Consider the following 22,247-nt stretch of genomic DNA (forward strand, 5'->3'; position numbering starts at 1 on the left):
TAACACTGGTCTTCCTTACCTACTAATTACTCTGAGTAGTAGAATAAAACGATTGTACAAACATCTCCCAGTACCATTCACGCGTTCTTACCGTTTGAATATAGATGCACGAAAACGCCATTCTTTCTTTCCGTGTTTTGCACGGAATAAGTGTCGGATCATAGTTCTCAGCTGCACTCCAGGCCGAACATAACAAAGCTGGGGCGTAACGTGAAGGTGCATAATGAGATGTCGTTTGGTGCAAATTCCAATTTAAAAAAAACTGCAGAAAATTTTACCTACATACACTATCCCCACAACAGGTGGATATTTTCCCCAAGACATCTTGTGATGACAGCAGATGATTTTTGGGGGTTTTAAGTTGAGGGTTTTAGACTTTAGTACTATGCACAATAATTGCGTGTTTAATAGTCTAGACTTTCCAAACAACTCTCACATGTCTTCGCTAGAAAATTCCGGCCCACCTCCCGATATCGACCGAGAGGCGACTGCTGTAGGTGAATATGGTAGTGTTGGATCACTACAACTGGTTCATTTAGAAAAAAGCTTGCAGATGTGGGGTTTGACAAGATAACGTTGGAGGTCTTATGCTTGGAGAGTTTAGAGACCAACGGAAAGATATGTTGTGCGGTGCAGGATGAGTGGTTGGCTGATTTTCGTTTCCGTACTTGCCCATTGCACCAAACGGCACCAAAAGGCCGTGGACAGCATCAGCACTGTCACGCGCGATGAAAACACTCACCTGAGTACCCTGTTTCATCCTTATTGGAAACTTTCATCAGTTTTCATTTTACGAATCTCCAGTGCAATTTTAACTCGTAGCCTCTGTTGCTGAGGGATAAACCGTGCAGCCGACAACAGCCTATCAGTAGTTTGATGGGGTTGCATACGGACAGAAACTAGCATTAACCATTTTTCATTCACGCAACCCACACCATGGGTTGAGTGATTTGCCAATAGTTGGCATGTACAACAGTAGTCCGGCTGGGTCTACCACTTTCTTAGGGTCATCAATCTTAATGGACTACTGCTGGCTTCTCCCATCTTTTTCTGTCTCAACATTCATTCTTCTCCCCCTCCTCACTTCATGGCGACTATGTCTCCAAAGACCCATTCTCAAGGCTTAACACTCACTGTCGTTATTTGAATTATCTACAGATGAATAAGCCACCACGGCCGCAGACATTTCAGAATCAGTCTTCAGACCGCTGCATCCAGTCCCCAGAGTTCATGCTCTCAAACAGAGTGACCAGCAGACTGCTGTTGCATGCGCGCTGCATCCGCTTTCTAGGGTGGTTTGTTGTTTGCCTCAAACGAGCATTGAAGACACAAGTGCGGTTTTTGGACTGATCTCATTCGTTTCCTCTTGCCGCCGGTTGCATACCTGTTGTGAAGCAGAAGCGAATGTGTCTGGTTCTGCTGGGATCAGTATTTTTCTAAGCCACTGAGTTCAATGGTCCCTAGCTGAATGTTGCCCTTTGAATGCCGCCCCTGTGCGGTTCCTTTATCAATGACTTTGAGAGTATCCCATGCCGATAATTTCTGGTTGTTAATTTTATCTGCTCATAGCCCCATAGACTGTATATCTGCTAATCTCGAAGACAGAATTTGCAACGCTTTGAGCCCTTACTTTGGTCATCTACCAGAGCTCAGATATTGTAGTGGTTACCAGAATCCAACAGCACGTAGATCTAGTGCTGCCGACGTTCAGTTGAGTTGTCGTCTTGGACTGAAATCGAGACACACAAACAACGGCTAGCGCCTTCTGGAATAACGTGAAGACCTCAGGCTGTTCTGTGCAGCAATAGCTCCCGAAACAATCAAAACCGCTTGGTCATATGGTACCACTTACATCCGAGCCAGCCTCATACACAGATTGACCAGAGTGTTATTAGCCTCAGATGGTGTGGGTCGATTACTCATTGTCGCTCGTTCTGAAATGATCATCTATAGAGGAAAATGTTGGTAGCTCAGGTAGCGTAGATGGCGGTCGTTGGCTTGTTCGCTGAGCTGGGCAATTTGATTGCAAACGTTTCATCACCAATCTAAGTAACGTCATCAGTGCGTTATTGTGGAGCGTAGGAGTGCGTAGCGGTGGGTTGGTGGTTGTGCGTTGGGTAGTGTTGTGCGTGTGTTAATATACGTGCTGCTAGCAGAGGATGACCTTTGATCGCGATTAGTTGTTCGGTCAGACAAACTGGGAGGATACTATGCACACGAATGAAGGAACCCAACGCGGCCGTCAGGAGGCATGACTCCCTGTCCTTGATATCTATACACGAGTACCAAGAAGGCCAAAAATTCAACTTGGAAAACGCAAAAATTTTGGCATACGGAGGTACGAGACACGGAAGAGAATTTCTGGAAGCATGGTACTCCAAGGCAGATTCGATCAGCCGGTGCATCGATCTGGACCCAATTTATGCGCCCCCACGTGCAAAAGACCAACATCTCAACCGGAAAACTCAAGGAGGACCGAATATTGAACTCAAAAACAACGAAACAAGGAACTCCTTGGAGGTAAATCAATAAAGGTCACAACCCGGGACTGGAAAGGACAAAGGTCACTCTAGCATCGACCAGATTATGACGGCAGGGGATGCCAAGCTCAGAGGTCACGTGGGCATCCGCGAATGAGGACACAGGACAACGGAGCAACCAATGGAATCGCCCAACCGAACAACTAATCGCGATCAAAGGTCATCCTCTGCTAGCAGCACGTATATTGACACACGCACAACACTACCCAACGCACAACCACCAACCCACCGCTACGCACTCCTACGCTCCACAATAACGCACTGATGACGTTACTTAGATTGGTGATGAAACGTTTGCAATCAAATTGCCCAGCTCAGCGAACAAGCCAACGACCACCATGAAACGATCATGTAGATTCGGATCACACTCGTTCCTTGCTTCTTCTCGCTGTGCTTTTCAGAGCGAACAAGGTGAATATACCCAATATCAGGAAGCGCTCGCACCATGATTTTAAAATATCTACTAGGACCACCTGCCGAGGTCCATTTCCAGCGACACGTTTTCGGCTTTTACCCCGCAAGATGCTGGGCATCCCGCTTGTGCAGTGGTGCAAACAACTGCATCTAAGCACTGAATCTCGGGGAACACTTCATAATTATCCGAAGCTCTGACTCGTATTCCAACTAGTCAGAAGTGCATTACCACTCGAGGTGCTGTCAGAATTTCGTTGAAAAAGTGCATTTACGCTTCTCGAGAAGCCTGGCCGATCCTGAACGGTGAAGAGGTACAGGAGGCGAGAAATTCTTGGAACATGTGGAAACTCTTCCATATGATACGCCCAACAGGTCTGAAGGGGCCTTCAGTGAGTGAAACAATCGACACAGACGGATCGTCTAGCTGCAAAAAAGAATCACATCTGAGTTGTTGGTCTGAAGAATTCCAACAACAGATCCAATGAGCATCTGAAATTACTCAATCGGATTCCCGACCCGCATCATAGCTCCAGCAGTGAATATGAAGCTCCCGACGACTTCCGCTGGTAATAAGGAATTTCCACCCGCTCTGTTAAAAGATGGAGGTAAAGTTTTTAGTCAGTGCGTCCCTGATTTATTTGCCCCCATACAGGCGAAAGCGATCAATCTAACGAATAGGGTGAATCGATGGTAATGTCAATGATAAAAAACGATGGCAATGACAGAGGAGTTGGCTTGACCCCTTTGTCAACAGACGTCGTTTGTTCTGCGTGAAACGCAAGACCCGAGAACAGCAAGTAGGATTCTAGCCGGGCGGGGGCGGAATGGACCACATCTTCACACTCCATCAAGCGTCCAAGCAATGATGTGTACAATCTGGATGTTCCTTGACTTCAAGAATGCTCTGGATTCGGTTGATTGGCTGGATTTTTCAGAAAGCCTGCACCTAAAGATTTCATGAATATTATGCGCTTTGTATCACTCCCCTTGCATCATCGCATACTTTTGGGTGTGGGTGGAAGAATTCGGAGCCCCGATGAATCCGGATATATGCGAATGCTTTTTGTCTCTCAAGCATTATCGAGTCGCCTGACGAACTCCCACCTATTCTGTTCAGCCAGTGCTTCTCTGACTTGTTTGTCTTTATCTGGAAGAGTGTTCCCCTCCCAACCAACTGCGGTGATTCCATAGGGCTGCCCATTTTCGAAAAGGTGCTCACGGTGATTGTACCAATCGCAGTAGCGAGTATGACCCCTAAGGCGACCATACATTTTGAGTCACTACTTCTACGACGAAGGTGTATAAAGACGGGATCCGCGAAAATCAAGATTTCTGGTTGGGGACTCTGTCAAGAGTTAGAGGGACGACACGCGTGTGAACGCCTCATAATCTTGGTGTTCATTGACTTCAAGCGTGTGTTCGATTCTTTCGACCAATTAGTTATTCTCAACACGCTTACGAAACATGGCTTGCACAAGAAGGTTGTGAATATCATACGCCAATTAAATTGACATACTTATGGAAATGCGAGAAATTTTGTGTAGCTCTCCAGAAGCTTTTCTGCCAGCAATGGTGTCCGAAAAAGACGTCCACCCTCTATTTTTGTTTAGTTTCTTAAATGATGAGGTGATGAGGCGAACACTGAAATGTCTTCATTCGGAGGAGAATCTATTCGACCTAGCATTAACACATTACATGGTTCGCAGATTTGAAAGAGAGCAGAAGGATAAAGCATTGCTAGGAAGACTGAGCTATGTCATCCAGTCCTTCGGCATGTGCTTCTTGCCCGCATAGTGCTAAAGTCGTGATGCGGGACAAGCCTCGGGGAATTTAGAGTGATGCTGTAAGTTGTGGAATGCTATATGTGTCTGCGGAGTTGCATTAGCTCTGACAGACGAAGCTAACACATGGACCTCAAATAATGGATTATGTTTGTGGACTTCCGCCATACATGTCATCAAAAAGGTACATTGTGTTTCACACCGGACTACAATAGACTACATTGCCGACTGCGTGGTTGAACGGCTGCTAGGCTGGGCCAATTAGGGCTGATGATCTGAGATACCTTCAGGTTTTTTTACCACCGACGTCTCAGAAATACAGATGGAATAAGCAAATTCGTGATGAAATGGTTAAGATACGGGCTGTTGACGGAGCAGAGGGTACTGTCCCCAAAAAAATGCATCCAGCATTAAAAGCTAGTTGGCTGGGTCAAGTGCTACCCATGCCAAGTTGCCACTAACCGAGATGAACGCTGTTTCTCGCGCCAAATTTGAAGGGATGTAACATGGAGGTGGACAGAATTTGATATGGCAGAATAGAATGAAGGAAGTTACGAAAAGTTTTGGAACTACCTTGCAGGATGAGTTTCACGTTCCCCTCCCTGGACTGAAGACACTGTGCAATATAATGGTTAATTGGTATCAGTGGCGTTCATACCCTTTGTCCCCATTCAGATTGACTATGTGCTGGAGGTGTAGGCCCCTCGGATGCTTTCGTAGGCTAGCCTTAACTTCTTCTCCCTGTCCTATTTCTTTATTTGTCCCATTACAAGGCTTCATTTATTTACACGGACATGGTTGTACTGCAGAGAATCACTCGTGTTTCCTATCTGTTGCGCTGCGGATGGCACTTAACAATCCGGAATTTTCGGGTCAAACAGACCCGAATGAGGACAAATTAGTAGCTGAAATAATGGTGTCCGCCTTGGCCTCATTAACGCACCACATCTAGACAACATCCGCATGCCTATGTAGCTAGGCCTGGTTTCGCTTCATTTGCATATGAACAGCCACTACTGGCAAGACCACAGGCCCAACATGTCAAAGTGCTCAGGGCAGTAAATCGTGTCGTTTGGATGCCTATGTATAGAAAACTGAACAGCTGAATTCCATAATGTTTGCTTTGAGTGCAACGGTAACGCCAACTAGGTCGTGGAACCCACATAACTTCTTACTGTGGCCTACTGTGGCTAGCGATTGTTTGGCCTGTTTTGGATTACACGATGGTAGTCACACACACACACACACCTGCCTGTATAGTTTTCTGATAGCAATAGAAATTCAAAACAGGTCATGCGAAATTACTGCCCGTCAGCGTTTTTCCGATTAATCAATGTCGCCGCTGGTGGTCATTCAGCCCAAGACTGCCAACTCAAAAACAACCAGCTTGTTTTGTCCACACGTTCAACTCACAGGTTTTTTTTGTATTGAACGTGTCACCGCCCTGGATCGAGGCCTTCAAAGTTTGAATTGGGAGGTATCATATCACATATTCGGTGGGATTGGACAGCTGTTTCTATTTCCTCACAACGCGCCTGGCAATGAGCCTATGGGTCCGTCATTCCTACAATGCAAATTAACTCAAGTACTCACCCAGCATCCCATCCCAAGGCCACTTCCTATCGCGCCAATTCAATATCAGCGCTTCAGTACTGTACACGAGAACATATGAGGACATGGTTTATAGGGACTTGGTTTTGTCACCATTTTTCATTCCCTTTTCTTGATGTGGCCAGAGGTCAAAACGACATTCACAACACAGAATCCCGGTAAGGGTTGACGTTCAGGTTAACAGACGGTGTGCCACCGAGGTCATTGAAGCCTGAACAGTAGTGCACTATCTATTTTCCTGTATTGACACCAGAAGTTGCTTTACAGACGGATTGTGTTAGCTTATCGAAGGTGCCGGTGAACATTCATGATCATGACTCCCTTTTATCAAAGCTCTCTTGCAGTAGTTTCCAGCTGCCAAACCCTGCTAATCTCAGTGATATGTAGAGAAATAATGTTTGACTGATAATGGCTGACCCTAAAACTCTTTTTGCGTGGTTTAGCCTTGTCATCCCAGTTAGCGAAAATTAATCTGTTTTGTATGTTCTAGGATTTTGCACTTATCTTACTCTATATTATTCATAAATATTTTGAGTCTGCAAAAGACCGTCGATATGTAGAATATGGAAGCCGTCGCACAATGATAAAGAGAGCGAAAACGTCCTGTTTTTTTACAGGCAAACCTATGGTCAGTGGATTCAGCTGAGTGCAACCACTTACTACGCTATCCTTCTTGTTGCAATCACAAGTTTGGTTCTTGGACACAGCCCCATACGTCATGTAGAATCCTGGGACCGATTGAAGCCATGTTTTGATTTGGTAAGTGAAAGATCTCTCGCTAAAGTAAGCTGTTCATAAGAGGTGTTCGAAGCTGTTTTCGGTTCAGAAAATGCAAATGCATAAATGGTCTTCACTCGATTCTGGTTGCACTTATAAGAAGTTATCTTTAGCACTGTTTATCTGTAGTAGGAACAAAGTGACAGAAATTTACTCGTAAACCTGAATTTGACATTCGTGCTACATCGTAAAACTGGGTGCAATCTGTTTGAATCAACCTCATGTCCTCACCTATATAATGGCAAGTCGTGCCAGTAGCTATTTCACACTACATTTATGTCTCGGCTGCCTAAAAGCAAAAATTCAGGGAGAACCACAAGCTACCACAACGTATGACCCAAGATCGGTCACCATGAGTTTCCGAGCAACTATTAGTATCTGGAACAAATTTACACGGCGCCAACTATATACGTGCAGGGTGTAATTGTTTCAGAACAGCATGCAGTAGGTCATATTATCAGCTATGGTTTAGGGAGCTACTTTCAAAGATGCTTGCCAAACACGTAGGATTGCTTACACCACTAACAAGTCGGTGTCCGGTTCGGGTTTGCCGGCCTGCACTGGTTCAGGCTTGGGACCTCCGCACATAGCTGCAAACCACACTAGGTTCAGGCAAAGCTCAATATGGCACTGAATATAAGTTATCAGGGAGTAGTACAAGTGAAGATATATTTGGGAGCCTGCCGAAAGCCATCAGTCAACTGAGATATGATGACAGGACTTGCATTAGTTACACGTTTGTCCACGAACAAGTATGATTCGGCACTTCATACAATTTTCAAAATGGTGTCACATTTCTCTCATCGTGCTAGCAAGAACTGTTCATTATCGCGCTGCTTTCCATTGGGAAAACGGTCACTTAAAGTATTACCTTAAAGGGGGCAGCCATAAGAGAGTTAAAAAGCTTATATTAGAGCAATATAATAGGCAAACTGATGGACCATAGGCTTTGAGGAATAATCAAAACCATCATAGTCATTATCGTCACCACAAGCGCAAAGTAGTGTGCAAAAGGTGATTCCTCACTGCCATTTTACCATGCTTTAATTGAAAGCCTCATCGTACAGAAAGGAGGGGATTTAGTGCTAGTCTCGGACATTATGGATAGAAAGCAATAACAAAAATGTCAATCACATTGGTTAGCAGTCATATCTTGCAGTGGCTCCAACCTTGCACAAAGGAAATCACACGGATCCCATCTCGTCATCTCTTTAATACCACCGTGACAAATAAAAATTTGAACATTCCAAAAAAACAGTAATTCTTTCTGCATTCAGTGAGCTTTCGTGCTCAATACACGGCCTAACCAACGCACCTCTTGGAACTGGACACATTAATTGACTGAAGTCCCGGTCGCATAACTGAACGCTCGCTTTCTACCTGCCTTGTTGCGGATTCGCCGACAGCAGCCTACAACACCTATGATCCTAAGACAACGGTTGTCAAAGACCCGAAGAAGTCTCGGTTTCACTACTCGAAAAGGCCCCGTATCAAAACCGTACAACAAAAACAAGTCGTACCATTGCGTTATACACATGTCCTATGAAATTCAGCAATATAATACTTTGTCACCAAAGGTCTCTCAAATTAGCAAGCGTGATCCGGATATTGGAGATCCGTACATTAACCATACATGTCACACTACAACCCCCAAGATTAAAAGAACACTTCATGACTTCGAGTGCCTATCCTTGGATTGTAAGCGGCGTGTTCATTGGCTGCGGGTCCACAAGCATGACGTCACATTTTATGGATGTAAAGCGCTTTCTTGTTTTTCTCTTCGAAAGCGAGAACAATGCCGCCTGCATATCCCAGGCTCGCAAGAATTTTGCCAGAAGTTATCTGAACACCAGCGATTTAAGGAACTTCCAGCGTTCGTCTCATTTTCACGTCCAACAAGAATGGACGGAGTTGGAATCCTTGCCGGACATCATTTTATCACACAAGCTTGTAGAGTGCTCTCCGGGTGCTATCACACGCGGATGCCACCAAACAAACTGCACAGAAACTACTATTAGCAGGCATCCAGTCAGGCAGGGACTCTTCCGCCCGGTGATTTAGGACGATGTCGAGTCCTGCACATCCTGTTACAATGGCCTCTGGATCGCCAGGGTTGTGTAGCCGGTATCCCGAGTGAAGAGTGATAGGGCGGTCAGCATGACCACTGAGCTTGCACATTAAATTCTTGTTTCCGATACACAGTACACATCAATGTCAAGCGAGTCCAGTATGAAAGCAAGAAAAGCTTGTAATCCTACATGATTCATAGTGCGAACGTTTAAAGCAACCAGATAGACCGGGCGTCGAGGCTAGACTATTGATTTTGAGACGCCCAAGGCTGTCAGTGTTGGCTGACGCGCAGATGTTACGGCCAAAACGGATGCTAGATGAACGGGTTCTACGGTGCTATTGGATAGGCCTACAGGGAATTAATAATGATGTGAGTGGATGAGGATGGGAAAGTAGGTGGATGAAGAAAGGAGGCGTCAGGAGTAGCCTGTTGTCGCTTACCCACCATGGTGCATGCAGCAAGTGAGGTGACCCGGCAGATGGCACCACGCGACGTCCGATTTGGTATGACAATAATGTTAACTGCAGGTATCGGGGTTGTACTTGAGCTGGAATACTGTCAAGGTATTCAGACCTATGTAGGAGTACCATAGGAGTCCTCAACCAAAACTTCCGACTCTACCCCTCCCTTCCTGTTTACCTTTCACTATAATATTGTTCCTACTTTGTTCTGTGATAGTTAGTTATCAAATTTCAATACTCGTATATTGATGTCAATGACGAGATTCACTGTACTTGATTCCTGTAGTGTGCAACAACGAACTTAACCTCATTTCCAAGTTGGCTTTCCTGGGGTGTTTCAACTTGGCAGAAAGTATAGTCATGACTAGCCTTTTGCGGATTTCATTGGTGAGCCTGCCAGGTTTCAGTCACCTTTGTGAGGTCTACTGCTGAGTATCTGAGTTCCATTTAAACGGGGTGACATAAATTGCAGGTTCGCCCAGTCTATCATTGTCCAGGTTGATTGAAGACTTTGCTACTTAATTTTTTTAACACCTTGCATCAATTGTGCCGAAATAACACCTCTTGATTTTTGATGTGAAAAAGGAGATTATTCCAAGAATCCTGCACAAAGGTTTGATCCACAAAGCAGCGGATGGCAGACTTGACCCATGAAAGCAGATAGTAAAGTCAGTATTAATGCAAACAGCAGGTTTCCAATAGTATTTTGACCTTACTTGTCTATGGCTTCGCTTGGCCGCCGTCAAAATTTGGGCGATTAGAGTATGACCTTGGAATCAAGATTTTCCAGACCATTGTTCCTCAAATGTGAAGATGGTGGTTGCCCTGGGAGAATGTTTTGTTCCTCACGTAATGCTATTGTAGCAACCAGTGTTCACTTACCTCGGTACCTCCTATATGATTTTTTGAATTGCTGGATCTAGCTACACTTCGTCGGACTACTTTGGCCTCCCATGAACGGTCCAAGCTGGTTTCTAGTCAGTTTAGCAAGCGGAAGCAGTACCAGTCAGATATCCCAGAGTAGGAAGTTGACTTATCGTGCGGTGAGATCACTCGCAGATGGGTAAACCTCTTCGCAAAAATTATTCAACTTCGCTACTCTATCCGTTATAATGAATATGCTGAGGGTTGTCGGGAAAAACAAGGCTTTGAAATATTATGCGCTGACTGTAATGGCGGTGAGCTTAGCACCTCCAAATTAAAAAGATGCCCTTGAAACTTATTGATGCATAGCTAGGAAAGCTTATGTGAATTAGTTTGTAATAAATGTGAGACTAAGTGGGAAAGGTAGTCAGAAGACAGCGCTGTACTATCCGAAACCGAGAGCAATTAATGCGCGCTTGCTCATGCATACCAAATCAAAGAACAGAAACATTCTATCAACTTCAGTGAAAGGTAAACAAGTTCAGGAATGCAACAGAGTTTATCTGATGATGGCGTCGAAAATACCCCCCACGAACAATAGCACAGCCTAACCTATAGGAAAAAAGCAGTCTGAAAACTTCATTACCAGTTTCTTAGCGCTGCCGCGTTACTAAGCATTCCGGCGGTCACAGGGGCCACTTATACAGACCATTTGCTGGGGTAGTTCTCTGTTCTTTTTCTTCATTTTGGCCCAATACTTGTGGAGATACGAACTGACTAGGTATTCCAGGATAATATCATTCACACTGGAACGTCCCTATTTTAACTCAAATGCATTCGTGCATTGGGCGTACATTGTGTGGGCTAGAGTTTGTTTATTCGACCTAGACATTCATTTAAACTGTCTGAAAACTTCACACGCGTTTTGTTTATTTGAGGCTATCAGCAGTCAAGTATTCGATAGGTGTTATCGCCTCAATGGAAGAGAGATTAATCCAGTCTTGGAATAATTCGCAAGCTCCAGAAACTAGCTTTATGGAAGTAAGAGATTTGTGAAAATGCTAGACAACGCAGGACACATGATGCCCTCGAATTACTCATTTCAACTCAGGGGTTATGCAGTGAGCCACTTGTTAAAGGACAACATTATTTTTCGGAAAAGTTTGGTAACAATCGGTAGATCTAGTTTTATACCGAAGTGAAAGGGATTTGTATCCTGTAACCCGTTTTCTGATTTCCCTGTGACATCATGTTGATGGAGTCTACCACAGTGTGATCACTACCTATATCATTTTGTGCAACCATAATTTTGGCCCGTCTAAACCGAACAGAGTAGGGCCAAAGGCAAAAGTAGTTTTAAAGCCCAAGGTAAAAAGGCGTAGGCGCATTGGGTACATGAGCAATTCACGCGATCCACAGCAATGCCGGACCTATGTAGTTCTTTAGGGTAGTATATGACACACTATGGTCCGAAATGTCAGCCTAATACTGAAAACTTCAGCTTCTAGCAGATGTGGGGTATTATGCTCCATATATTCAACCACTGTTCAATTTCACTGGTTTTCTCCATTTGGACTGTTACCGCTAATTCATTTATTTCTAGTAACTTGGCCTTCTTCAGCTTATGTGACTATAAACAACACCAGCGTATTTGTACCAAATGTTGCACATGCAAATCTGTCTCCCGTGTAGTCACCTCAAACAGTGATATTATTATGAGAGTCGACTCATTCCATAAGTGCATGCGGCTCTGTTAACAGTACGCTTTCGGGGGGGGGGGGGGAGTTAAAAACCTAATTTCAATGCTCAACCACCGAAAAGAGATGGATGCTACACATGAGAATATCCAGCATCCAGTGAAGCCCATACTACAAAAGTGGATGTTTAAATGAGTAGATGTGATACGGGTACAGTGCAGAATTTTTAAGACAAGATTACTTGAGAAAGTTATTTACCCGGGTAGAGTCAAACAAAGCTCTACTGTATATAAAATGCTACGATGATTGACGGTGTGACAAATGGTAGACTCGAATGTATTCTAAGTTTCCGAGGGAAAGAAGATTGTGAACGCAAGGTGAAAAGGCCAGTGATGCTATCCTAAGTTTGATAAATATCCCCAGTTTTTTACGTATACTCGAAGTGATGATGCGCTCAATTCAACGTTCGCCGAACACAATATTCCGAAGTGTTCGACTTCCTGGTTGGTTGTCCACCAACTTCAAGCTGGTGCTCCAGTTATTGGAATGATTCATCACCCATTGCAGGCTAAACCTTCAACTTCTTGCATGTTTACCACAGCAAGTTACTAAAATCCCCTTGCTTCAGAGATCCAGTTGACTACACTCATCACAATCATCTTTCAGAGTACACTTACCATGGTCAAACAATATCGATTCGGCAATTTCATCAGTGGTTTCAATCAAATCTAGGATCTCTGCTTCAAAATAACGAAAACGGTGAGAATCCTTACTTTAACTGCTCCACTCATTTCTACTAAATGGACTGGCAACATAACGAAGCGCCAGTAGGTCGAAAAGTAATTTCGGTTTTGGCGTTTGTTCGTGCAGTTCACCAATAGTGCTACAAAGTTCCGTTGCACGAAGCGAAGCATACACATATATTATCCAAACTTCCGCAGATGGTGTACCATTAAGATTGCTGGATTAGGGTGAGGTATGAGGCTTGGCACAAGTCAAAGTCAAACTTCAAAAGTTCATGGGGCCGGCTCAAATGAACCAACACACTCTTTGAAACGCGTAATCGTACAGTCCAATACTCCACTTATGAAGGAAGACATTCTACGTGGTTACCGGTTTTGTATGTGCGCTGTTTGTGGCAAACATTACCAACTGGGACGCTACACAGTTGCTTGGGGTGTAATTTTTTGTTCACTTACCATCTTCAAGTATGGTTATGGTACTATAAATATTTAGAATTTTAACAACCCTTTATACAACAAGCCTCCATTTTCTCTGCTCCTCACTTACATCTGACTTTCAGTTCTATAAAACGCAAACAAGACGCTACATATTCTCCGCCACCGCCCTGCTTATTTTGGTTCTGACAGTGTTTGATCTTTTGGTCAAGATATGGCAACTTGTCACTCAGGTAAGAACTCTCACCAACCGATGTATCCCGACGAAATCCTGTCAGAATAGCTCGTATATATTTTCATCCGAAATATTTTGTTCATTCGCTTATCTGATCTGTTACCCATGTAAACCGATAGTGTTCTATGCTACCCTTTCTATCTGCCCCAAAAAGCATTCTCAGTCACATGGATCGGGAACAGTTTGAGGTGTCAACCATGCATCATGTAATCTGATAACTACAGTTCTAGATGTCTCTGATCTTACTGCATATTATTCGCGCGTAAATTCAGTGCCTAAGGATCACAGCTTACTTCATTTCCGAACTGAGCCGAAAAAGTCTAGGCACTGTGGGTTGTTTGTTCATAGTGAAAATACTGATGACTACACGGGTGAATAAGTTAGGTGACATTGTCTGACGTTCCGATCACCAAGGGTGACTTCTAGCAAGGAACAGATAACTAAGAATAACATTACCAATGTGAATAACTAAAGACCGGCCAAACGTCTTGCAGCAATACTGTAGCCGCTTGAAACTAATGTGTCGAATCAGATTACCAGTTGGTATTGTTTTGTTCACACAGTGAAGCAAATAATTCTTGGGGATGATGAAGCCTTTGTCAGTTTCGTTGTTGCTTCGCCCTAGAATGGTGTGATCATGGATGATAACCTACAGTACATAGAGTATATTCTAGAGGAAGATAGTGCACTCCCCTTTCTGCAAGGTCTGGAATAATGCTCACGATATATCGTATTCATTCTCAATAGCCGAATTTTCGAACAGGTCGGTTGAAGTGCCATGGACTTAATCGTTTCTCCTGTTCTAGCCAAACTATTCTTATCACGGCTTGAATCTTGGGCTTTGGGTAATTTCGATAAAACCCTGAGGGATTGCCTAATACCTATCAATGATATGTTTGTTAGTATAGAGAAGTATTGTGTAAATCAGTTCATATCACATCTCAACGCCTTGTGTAACTCTAACCATAGAGAACGAGACAAAACAATTGCCTTACTTGACTGTAAATTTCCTTGGTAAAATTGTCGCTTTTAAGACACAGTTCACCACAAACCAAGCGAATCAAGTCGTCGTTTATACTTTGACTCTGCTTACTAACTGTGTATAACGGGAGCAATCATTCGCACTCTGGTCCACGCAGTGAATATGTTCCATAGTAGCGTAGCTTTGTCTGAAAGTGACGTTAAGCAAACTAAGACTGAGGACCAATGGTGTCTACCAGATTTCGTCGAAAATGCGCTTCAGCCGACCAACCAACCCAGATCCAACAGCAGGACTGACGAGTGAAGCAGTTGACACAGGGCGGACTACGTACAGGAAGCACACTTATAAAAGTAGCCCATGCGTACTCTTCAGCTACAAGATCTGCGCCAACTTCCAATTGGATAACACAACGCAGAGACAAATAGTCCGGACGAAAGACCCACTTCAGATGGATGATCGGACCAACTGTGTTTACAAGAACAGTTGTCCCGGCTATGACCGCATTTTTATTGATTCAACAGGCAGACAAATGAAGGTTCGAATTAAGAACACAAACGGCACTCCTCGATCACTCCTACTAATGCATTTCATGCATTAGTAGGGAACCATCGGGTCAAATTAGATATGAAAAACACGCATATGCTGTGGCCAAATTTCGCCGTATATGCGAATCAGTTAACAGGACTGATAGTGTTGAGTTACCTGAATTTTGGCCCTGCCTACTTGATCATACAAGGGCGACTCAAACATGGGGACGTTATGTGATAGTAAAATTCATCCCCAAGGTCAGCTGTAAAGCATGCAAGCAATGCAACACACAACTAAGCTAAAGGACACAATGGTATTCACAACAATCACGGCTACAAACAAATGTACGGTGCTTCTCGGCATTTCAGCAAGTGAAATCCCAGTCGAAAACTAGCAAGCTTCCTCATACAATCATTAGACTATGAGCAGCTACTAGTAAGAATAATTTCACAAGATGAGTCACTCGAGGAACCAGTTGACAGGTGACCATATGCTGTGGTTTCTGTGACTGAAGGATGAGTGACGTATATCCCGTATAATTGGGAGCTAATCACACTGCTGATCATCCGCTCGTGGCCAAAGGGTTGCGTTCAACCACCGGCTGGAAGGCTGTGGATTAGGAACTCTGTCCCGAGAGATGTGCACTACTGATGATTTCCAACAGTACTTCTTGGTTTTTCAGCATGCACTGGCCCTAATGAAAAGATGAAATATTAGTTGAAAACTACTAAATATCCTCCAAATACCCGCACACTACATATAACAGCATGCTGACCACGTTGGTAGTGCCTCAATATCAGTCATTTTCTTCTTGTCCACCTTAGGTGGACAAAACGTCGGACAGTTTACTTTAATGTATGTGCTGCGCAGTCACCAGTATCACTGTTTACGATGGGAAGTGAGGAAGCAGCAAAAAAATTTCACTGCGCACCGGCGTTCCAGACGTTGCAGGCAACACGGAATACCTACTCAATTATGGAAAGATGCGTATAAGCATTTTAGGGTAGCAGTGGATCAAGATCATGGCTATATTCATGAATTCCGGCATCTTTTCACCTAGTCCCGCTCGCCACGTTACAATACTTTGATGGTTTTACCACATCCTTACATGTACAGTTATGTCATATATATCTATAGGAATTTTGCATATCTGCCCGCTGCCATTACGAAAGCCGTAGCATGCAAGTCCATGTAAATAATGTGGCAGCAAGCGTGTGTTTAACTGTTGTGACTGTTGCTCCTTTAATGGGACGAAAATATGTCCAAAGTAATTGTTTACGCGGAGTACTATGTTGACACTGGAATCCAATACCCGTTATATGGCAGCTGCTAATGGTTACGAACACTGTTGCCAAGCTAGTATCCGTCTACTTTCTTTCCAGCCAAAATAATGTCTTTTCAGACTCTAAACATATCACAACATGATTATATATATATATATAACAACATTAGAAGGACAGCTAGACCACAGCAAGCGTTTCCCTAAGGCAGCTGATCGGGTTTCCTACCAATTTCTAAGTAGTTGAGGGTTTCGTTGGTCTACCGCCATGCAGCAACTGTGGCAACAGATGCCAGTCCCCCATAACAGGATGAAAAGCTCAGTTGGATGTGGAAACTGCTACTAGTGACAACTCCTATCTTTAATCTCACCGTAACTCGGGTGGTTATCTGATAAATATGGTAAGTATGGTGAGAACTGTCCAAAGGAGCTACGTTTCAAACTTCTCAAAGGGACATTTTAGACAACCCACAAGTTGCTGCAGACACATTTATGCAGAATGGAAGATACCGTGTAAGAGTAGTTCAGTTACAGGAAATTTCGTTTACCACACTTTTCAGAGATAGTCGGATCACTGATGGAGTGATTTATTGTGTGCTAATGCTTGAGTGACATTAAGGAGTAGAGTGATGGCTTAAAATGGTTCTGATCAGGGAAATTTTTGTTTGATGATGGGACATCTGACGAACATGTTTTCAGATCAATGCACATGACTGATTGACTCTTATTAGGAATAGCACACCCAACTGCCATAGAAAAACATCTAGAACAGTATTGCTTGTTAGCGAATATAAACTCATTTGCAAACTAATTTGGTTTTTCGAGAGACTCACCTGGTACCCAGCTGAATCTCTCGTTTGTGATGTTCTCAGGCTGGGTTCCAGGTGAGTCTCTCGAAAGAACTAAATTAGTTTGCAAATGAGGGTATATTCGCTAATTTCGTGCAATTTGGTTTCAAGTAGAACATAAGGTTGACGGAAACCCGGGGAATGCGCCTACCCCATGAGCCCCAAAGAGGGCGAAACCGGTCGTGGGCTGTCGATGGATTTTCAGCAACCTTATGAGTAGTACATTACAAAGTATTGCTTGTTTTTCTTTAATAGCGGCTAGAATACTTCAAGGACTGGAACAATTATCTTGAATTTCTTTTGAATGCATTGGCCATGACGTATTCGGCTCTAACGCTCGTTCTGCATGTGGATCACCATTACGTTGGATTGGGAGTCATCGTGATGTTTCTGGCTTGGTTCAATTTTCTCCTTCAGATGATGCGGTAAGTGTTTTCACACGCGTGCCATCCAACTTCTGGATCAATTTGACTGCTATAAACCAAGTCCACTGTACCCTTGGATAGCTGTACCACTTACTTTCTTTGGTGGTTGGGATGTGTATTTGCTGATTTAAAACGACACTCAGAGTTTTCAGGTTGAATTTTGCTTCAAAGGTCGTTGATTGGTGGGGCGATAAACTGGCGTATGGTAAGCCGATTGAAACGGACGGGTAAAGCATGCTGCAGCGCTCGGGGATTAAAACGGGATGGCTATCATTAAACCAGAAAGTTACCACTACTCTCCTAAGCACAATGGATTGTCGTGTTTAAACAGGCGAACATTTTCATGCTTGAGAGATTCGACTGACCCAAAACCAACTAATCTAGCAACTACCTCCAAGTCTTTGGAATTATTTTTCCACCGGCTTTCAAACACGTGTACCGGTTCCTGACTAAGAGTTTCTGACAGGTGTGTCAGTAAGCCGATATAACCGGGGCAGCTACTGGATCATCGACCGTAAACATGATCGTGACTACTCAAGTGCACCCAAGTGGCGAGGTAGGCTTTAACGTTCAACGAGAAGTATCACGTTCGCAGTTCGATCTTTGACATAGCCTTGAAACTTTCCTTGAAACCGGAGCTTCCATTTTTCTGGATTCACTAAACTGACCTAGTGGGCTGGAAGTAGATTCACCAACGCCCAGACAAGTAGCTAAACGCCGAATCGTATGTCCACTGTGCGTGGTTTTGTCTTCCGGGTGCATGATTCCTTTACAAAACATTATACACTATTTAACCACAGGCCGTTGACAGCAATGGATGTAGTAATATTCGACCGAACGCTTTAGTCAGGACGATATTCAGGGCATTTAAGTGCATCTTTTTATCACTCGTTACTACGCGCCACCGGTTCTTCCTTTTTTAAAATTAACGGGCGGGTCTAACTCCTAAATATCCGTCAGCATTATTTCCCAACTAATCACTAAAATGTAAGAATGTTGCGGTCAGCACACATTTGAAACTTGATTTGGTGTTCACTGAAAACAGCTGATGTTTCTCTGAATCGCCCTTCTGCAATATTCACCAAATGGTTGTGCTGGACAAAGACCGTCTCATGTTTCATTTGAAACAATATGGAAGATATCAAAGTCTACGTCAATAATAACCAACAACTAATTAATTTGAAAATGAGTATTTATCGCTGCACAGATGAAGTTTCTATTCGAGTAGAAAATACAGTTAGTGGAGGTTGAGGAATTAGGCCTTCCTGATGAGCTCCGAGTGGAGCAAACTGGAGGCCGGCTTTCGAGACTTTTAATCGACTTCACAAGTAACTCTGGAGAAATGGTTGTATATTTGAGGCTAGTCAACCACAAACTCATGTCAGCTGGAGTGCAAAATTCGCCTACCGGTTGATGGTCATATTATCCTTTCACCAGGAAGTGTCCGTCGGAAGACATCTTCCATTCAGTGAACGCATTCTCCTTCAGTATTTGTAAACGGTGAACCGACCCCAGATAGCTTAACGCTGTTGAAAGTATCCATAATAATTCAGCTGCCTTCAACTAGGCATATCTTCTACGCAGGACATTTTATCATTTCAGTTTTAATATTTTACCGTAATTTATGTACCTGTTTTTGTCCCCTGGATGAGTTATCTTTACTCGTTATATGAAGCAATTTTGAAAACATAATGAGCAAGTTTACGAATAAAGGAGGCTTACTGTGGTGAATCAACCCAAGTCACGGATACAAAAGGAAATAGAGAAATGGAAGTTGGTTTTTGTCTGAACTAATCAGACGATGTATGGTAACATCGTTTATGGTGAACACCTGGGTACGAATGCTACCCAGATCTGGATTTCTCAAACACAGTTTGAGCTTGGTTTTATGGACACACTTCCTTGTCTCCAGCTTTCTTTGCAAAAACATGTTTTCATGTCTCAGGACTACGTCAACTGACAATACCATCCGGCCTTGATGGCATATAGCCGTATGTGCTTAAGTACTGTGCCCGTGATCGAGGTTATTGAAGTGACTAATAATGCATCCTATATGCAAAGCTGGGGCTTGGAGAATCCGCTTGCGTTGGGCCTATTCGTAAAGCCTCTTTCAAACCCTTATGAAAATCATGGGGAAGTTATTACGTCGTGATAACTTCCTCCATTCTACTTCTAAGAAGATTGTTTCCATTGCCTCCCTTTCTCGCCTTGTTGCATCAACTCTAGTCAGAGGGGCCCATACATTTAAACATCTTTTTTTACTCGTCTTTAATGTTTGCCAACGTGAACAGCTAACTCTTTCTACATAGACTTGTCTCTCTTCATTTGTCTGGCTACTTGACCAATCCTCCTGCCACTTCAAGCAGGCGAACTATGAATGGCAATGCTCTCTGCCTCATCCTCATATTATTTGCGTTCTCGGAGGGGCAGTTTTAGCTCCACATCTGCAGATGCGCTCTACGGGTGCTCTTCAAACTGCTCAAGCAGCCTAATTTCTGATGTTTTTCTTCGCTCCTGTATTTCTTGCCTATGCAGTTTGAGAATTATGGTACCCTCACGCTGCTTCTGCTAGGAACCTACAACCTGAATTTCTGAAATGGGTAAGAAAAACGTTTTCATGATAGGCTTTTGTTACTCTGCGTATCGACAGCCCAGCTGGAAGTCTTCCCAACTGTGTGGATGTATTTCCTGACGCCGATTGTCTCACCACCCAGGAGTGATATTTCACTGCCTTACTGCGTATCACTCACTTTGATGCAGTCTGACCGAACCACATAAAACCATTCTCCTGTAAGGAAACCGTATTAATTCAATAGTTCTCGATTTTATAGAGAACTCTCGTGTTCAACTCCACTTTGTACTGCTCCCTCGTTGCCTCCTTTGTTCAATTAAGGGGGAACCATTCACTCAGCCGAGGCCTGAACCTTATTTCTCAGGTATACCACTTCCATCTTCACGCCTACGTGTCATAAAATGGGCAGCTTATTTTCTACCTGCCCACAGTTTACCTAATACACTCAGTGATAGCTACAGTTCTCCCCATTCATTTCTCTGATCGGTAGTAGTGCCTTCCAGCCGGAAACACTCGGATGCCCGAATGTTCTTGTGCACCGGCTCTCAGACGTCAAAAGTCACCCTCAGGCTATGCTTTCTGCTGTGGACATTTTTGTCGTCAGCCGCTATTGTGACGAGAATATCCCGATATTTCTCCACTCAGACAGAACTATCTAACATTCCATGCTCATGATCTTTGTCAACAACCCCAAGTTAATTACTAGCCCTTGTGCATCTACTTGCACCCCCACTTAAGTGCAATATGCATAAGGAAGTCTCTTCCTGGCTTAAATTACAACAGACATGGTTAGCTTAGATCGAGTCAGGTCACGAGTTTAATCAGTAACCCAGAAAGGTTTTCTCATAAGCACTTTGCAGACGGGAGAATATTATGCGTGCGACTACAATCAGACATAGCAATTTGAAATTTGTTAGCTGAATTTCCTGTAATTTGTCTCGTCAAAACCGATAGGATGCTTTCTGAACTTTATTAGTGGAATGTATGGTACGATTTTATGCGATTTTACACCCAAGTTTTTAAGCAGTTACCTGTATCACTGCGTTAAAAATCACCATTCTCCACTCCTTTCTGGGAGACATTTCAGGAAGTCAAGGGACGTAAAAGGTTCCTGAAACCTTAAAAAATTGTGAAACGCGGACGAAGATCTCATGGACGTACCTTGCCGTCATACACGCTAAAATTTTATTTACAAATCTGTTTGGTGCAAATATATGATTCCCGATGGAAGTCAAGGATGGTGATGGTGTGATGGGTAAATCACACTGCTAATCAGCTAATGGTGACCGAGCGTTTAATTGTTCAAACTACTAGCCAGGATGTCGTGAGCTTGAAACTCTGAGTCTCGTGATGTGGGCACTGCTCGTGATTCGCAATAAGAATGAAACGGCTGTACAATACTTCTCGGCTTTTTAACACAGATTATCTTCACTAACGGGACGAAATCTCAGTTGAAAGTTAAGCTACTCGACCAAAAAGCACCATGTAGCTCCAACAAGTTTTTTGAAACTGTTGCTCCGTTCAACATTTGTACGTACTCGTTAACAGCTCAACCTTTTCGAAGGTGTGACGACGAATTCCTCCACTGTTTTGAGTTTTAGAGCAAACGTACTGCTGAATGGAAATAAGCAACTTGGTCCTCAGTATTTATGACTTCAAATAGCCCAACGCGTGCTGTTCGGCGATTGACCTCGATAACCATTGTCACCTTTTACTGCACTTATCCAAATCGAAGCCCACTAAGGGGATTACGAAAAATATCTTACTTAATGGACGAAATTTCGTTTTGATAAATCGATATGTACATTACTGGCTTCAATAGGTTGCCTATCAAAAGAATGTAGCCAGGATCTACGTGTATCAGTCGTCACTCTTTCCAATGACTCGGTGTTTCTACCCCACCAAATTTGGGCGGCGCGTGAAAACACAGATAAATTAGTAGTGCTTATGTTATACGTTGTAACACGACGCTTACATGTTTGTT

At 43.5% G+C, this 22,247-nt stretch overlaps 1 protein-coding gene across 1 annotated transcript in view; it reads left to right on the forward strand.

The window, feature by feature from the left end:
* Positions 1 to 17,521: 17,521 nt before the first annotated feature.
* Positions 17,522 to 22,247, forward strand: part of T265_09844 (hypothetical protein) — a gene marked incomplete at both ends in the record, with an annotated part of 17,101 nt that continues 12,375 nt past the window's right edge. The window contains one exon of the mRNA XM_009176040.1: positions 17,522 to 17,691. Coding sequence (XP_009174304.1) covers positions 17,582 to 17,691 — 110 coding nt within the window. The remainder of the gene's footprint in view (positions 17,692 to 22,247) is intronic.

Source organism: Opisthorchis viverrini (genome assembly GCF_000715545.1).
Source record: "Opisthorchis viverrini unplaced genomic scaffold opera_v5_309, whole genome shotgun sequence".
Taxonomy (NCBI): domain Eukaryota; kingdom Metazoa; phylum Platyhelminthes; class Trematoda; order Opisthorchiida; family Opisthorchiidae; genus Opisthorchis; species Opisthorchis viverrini.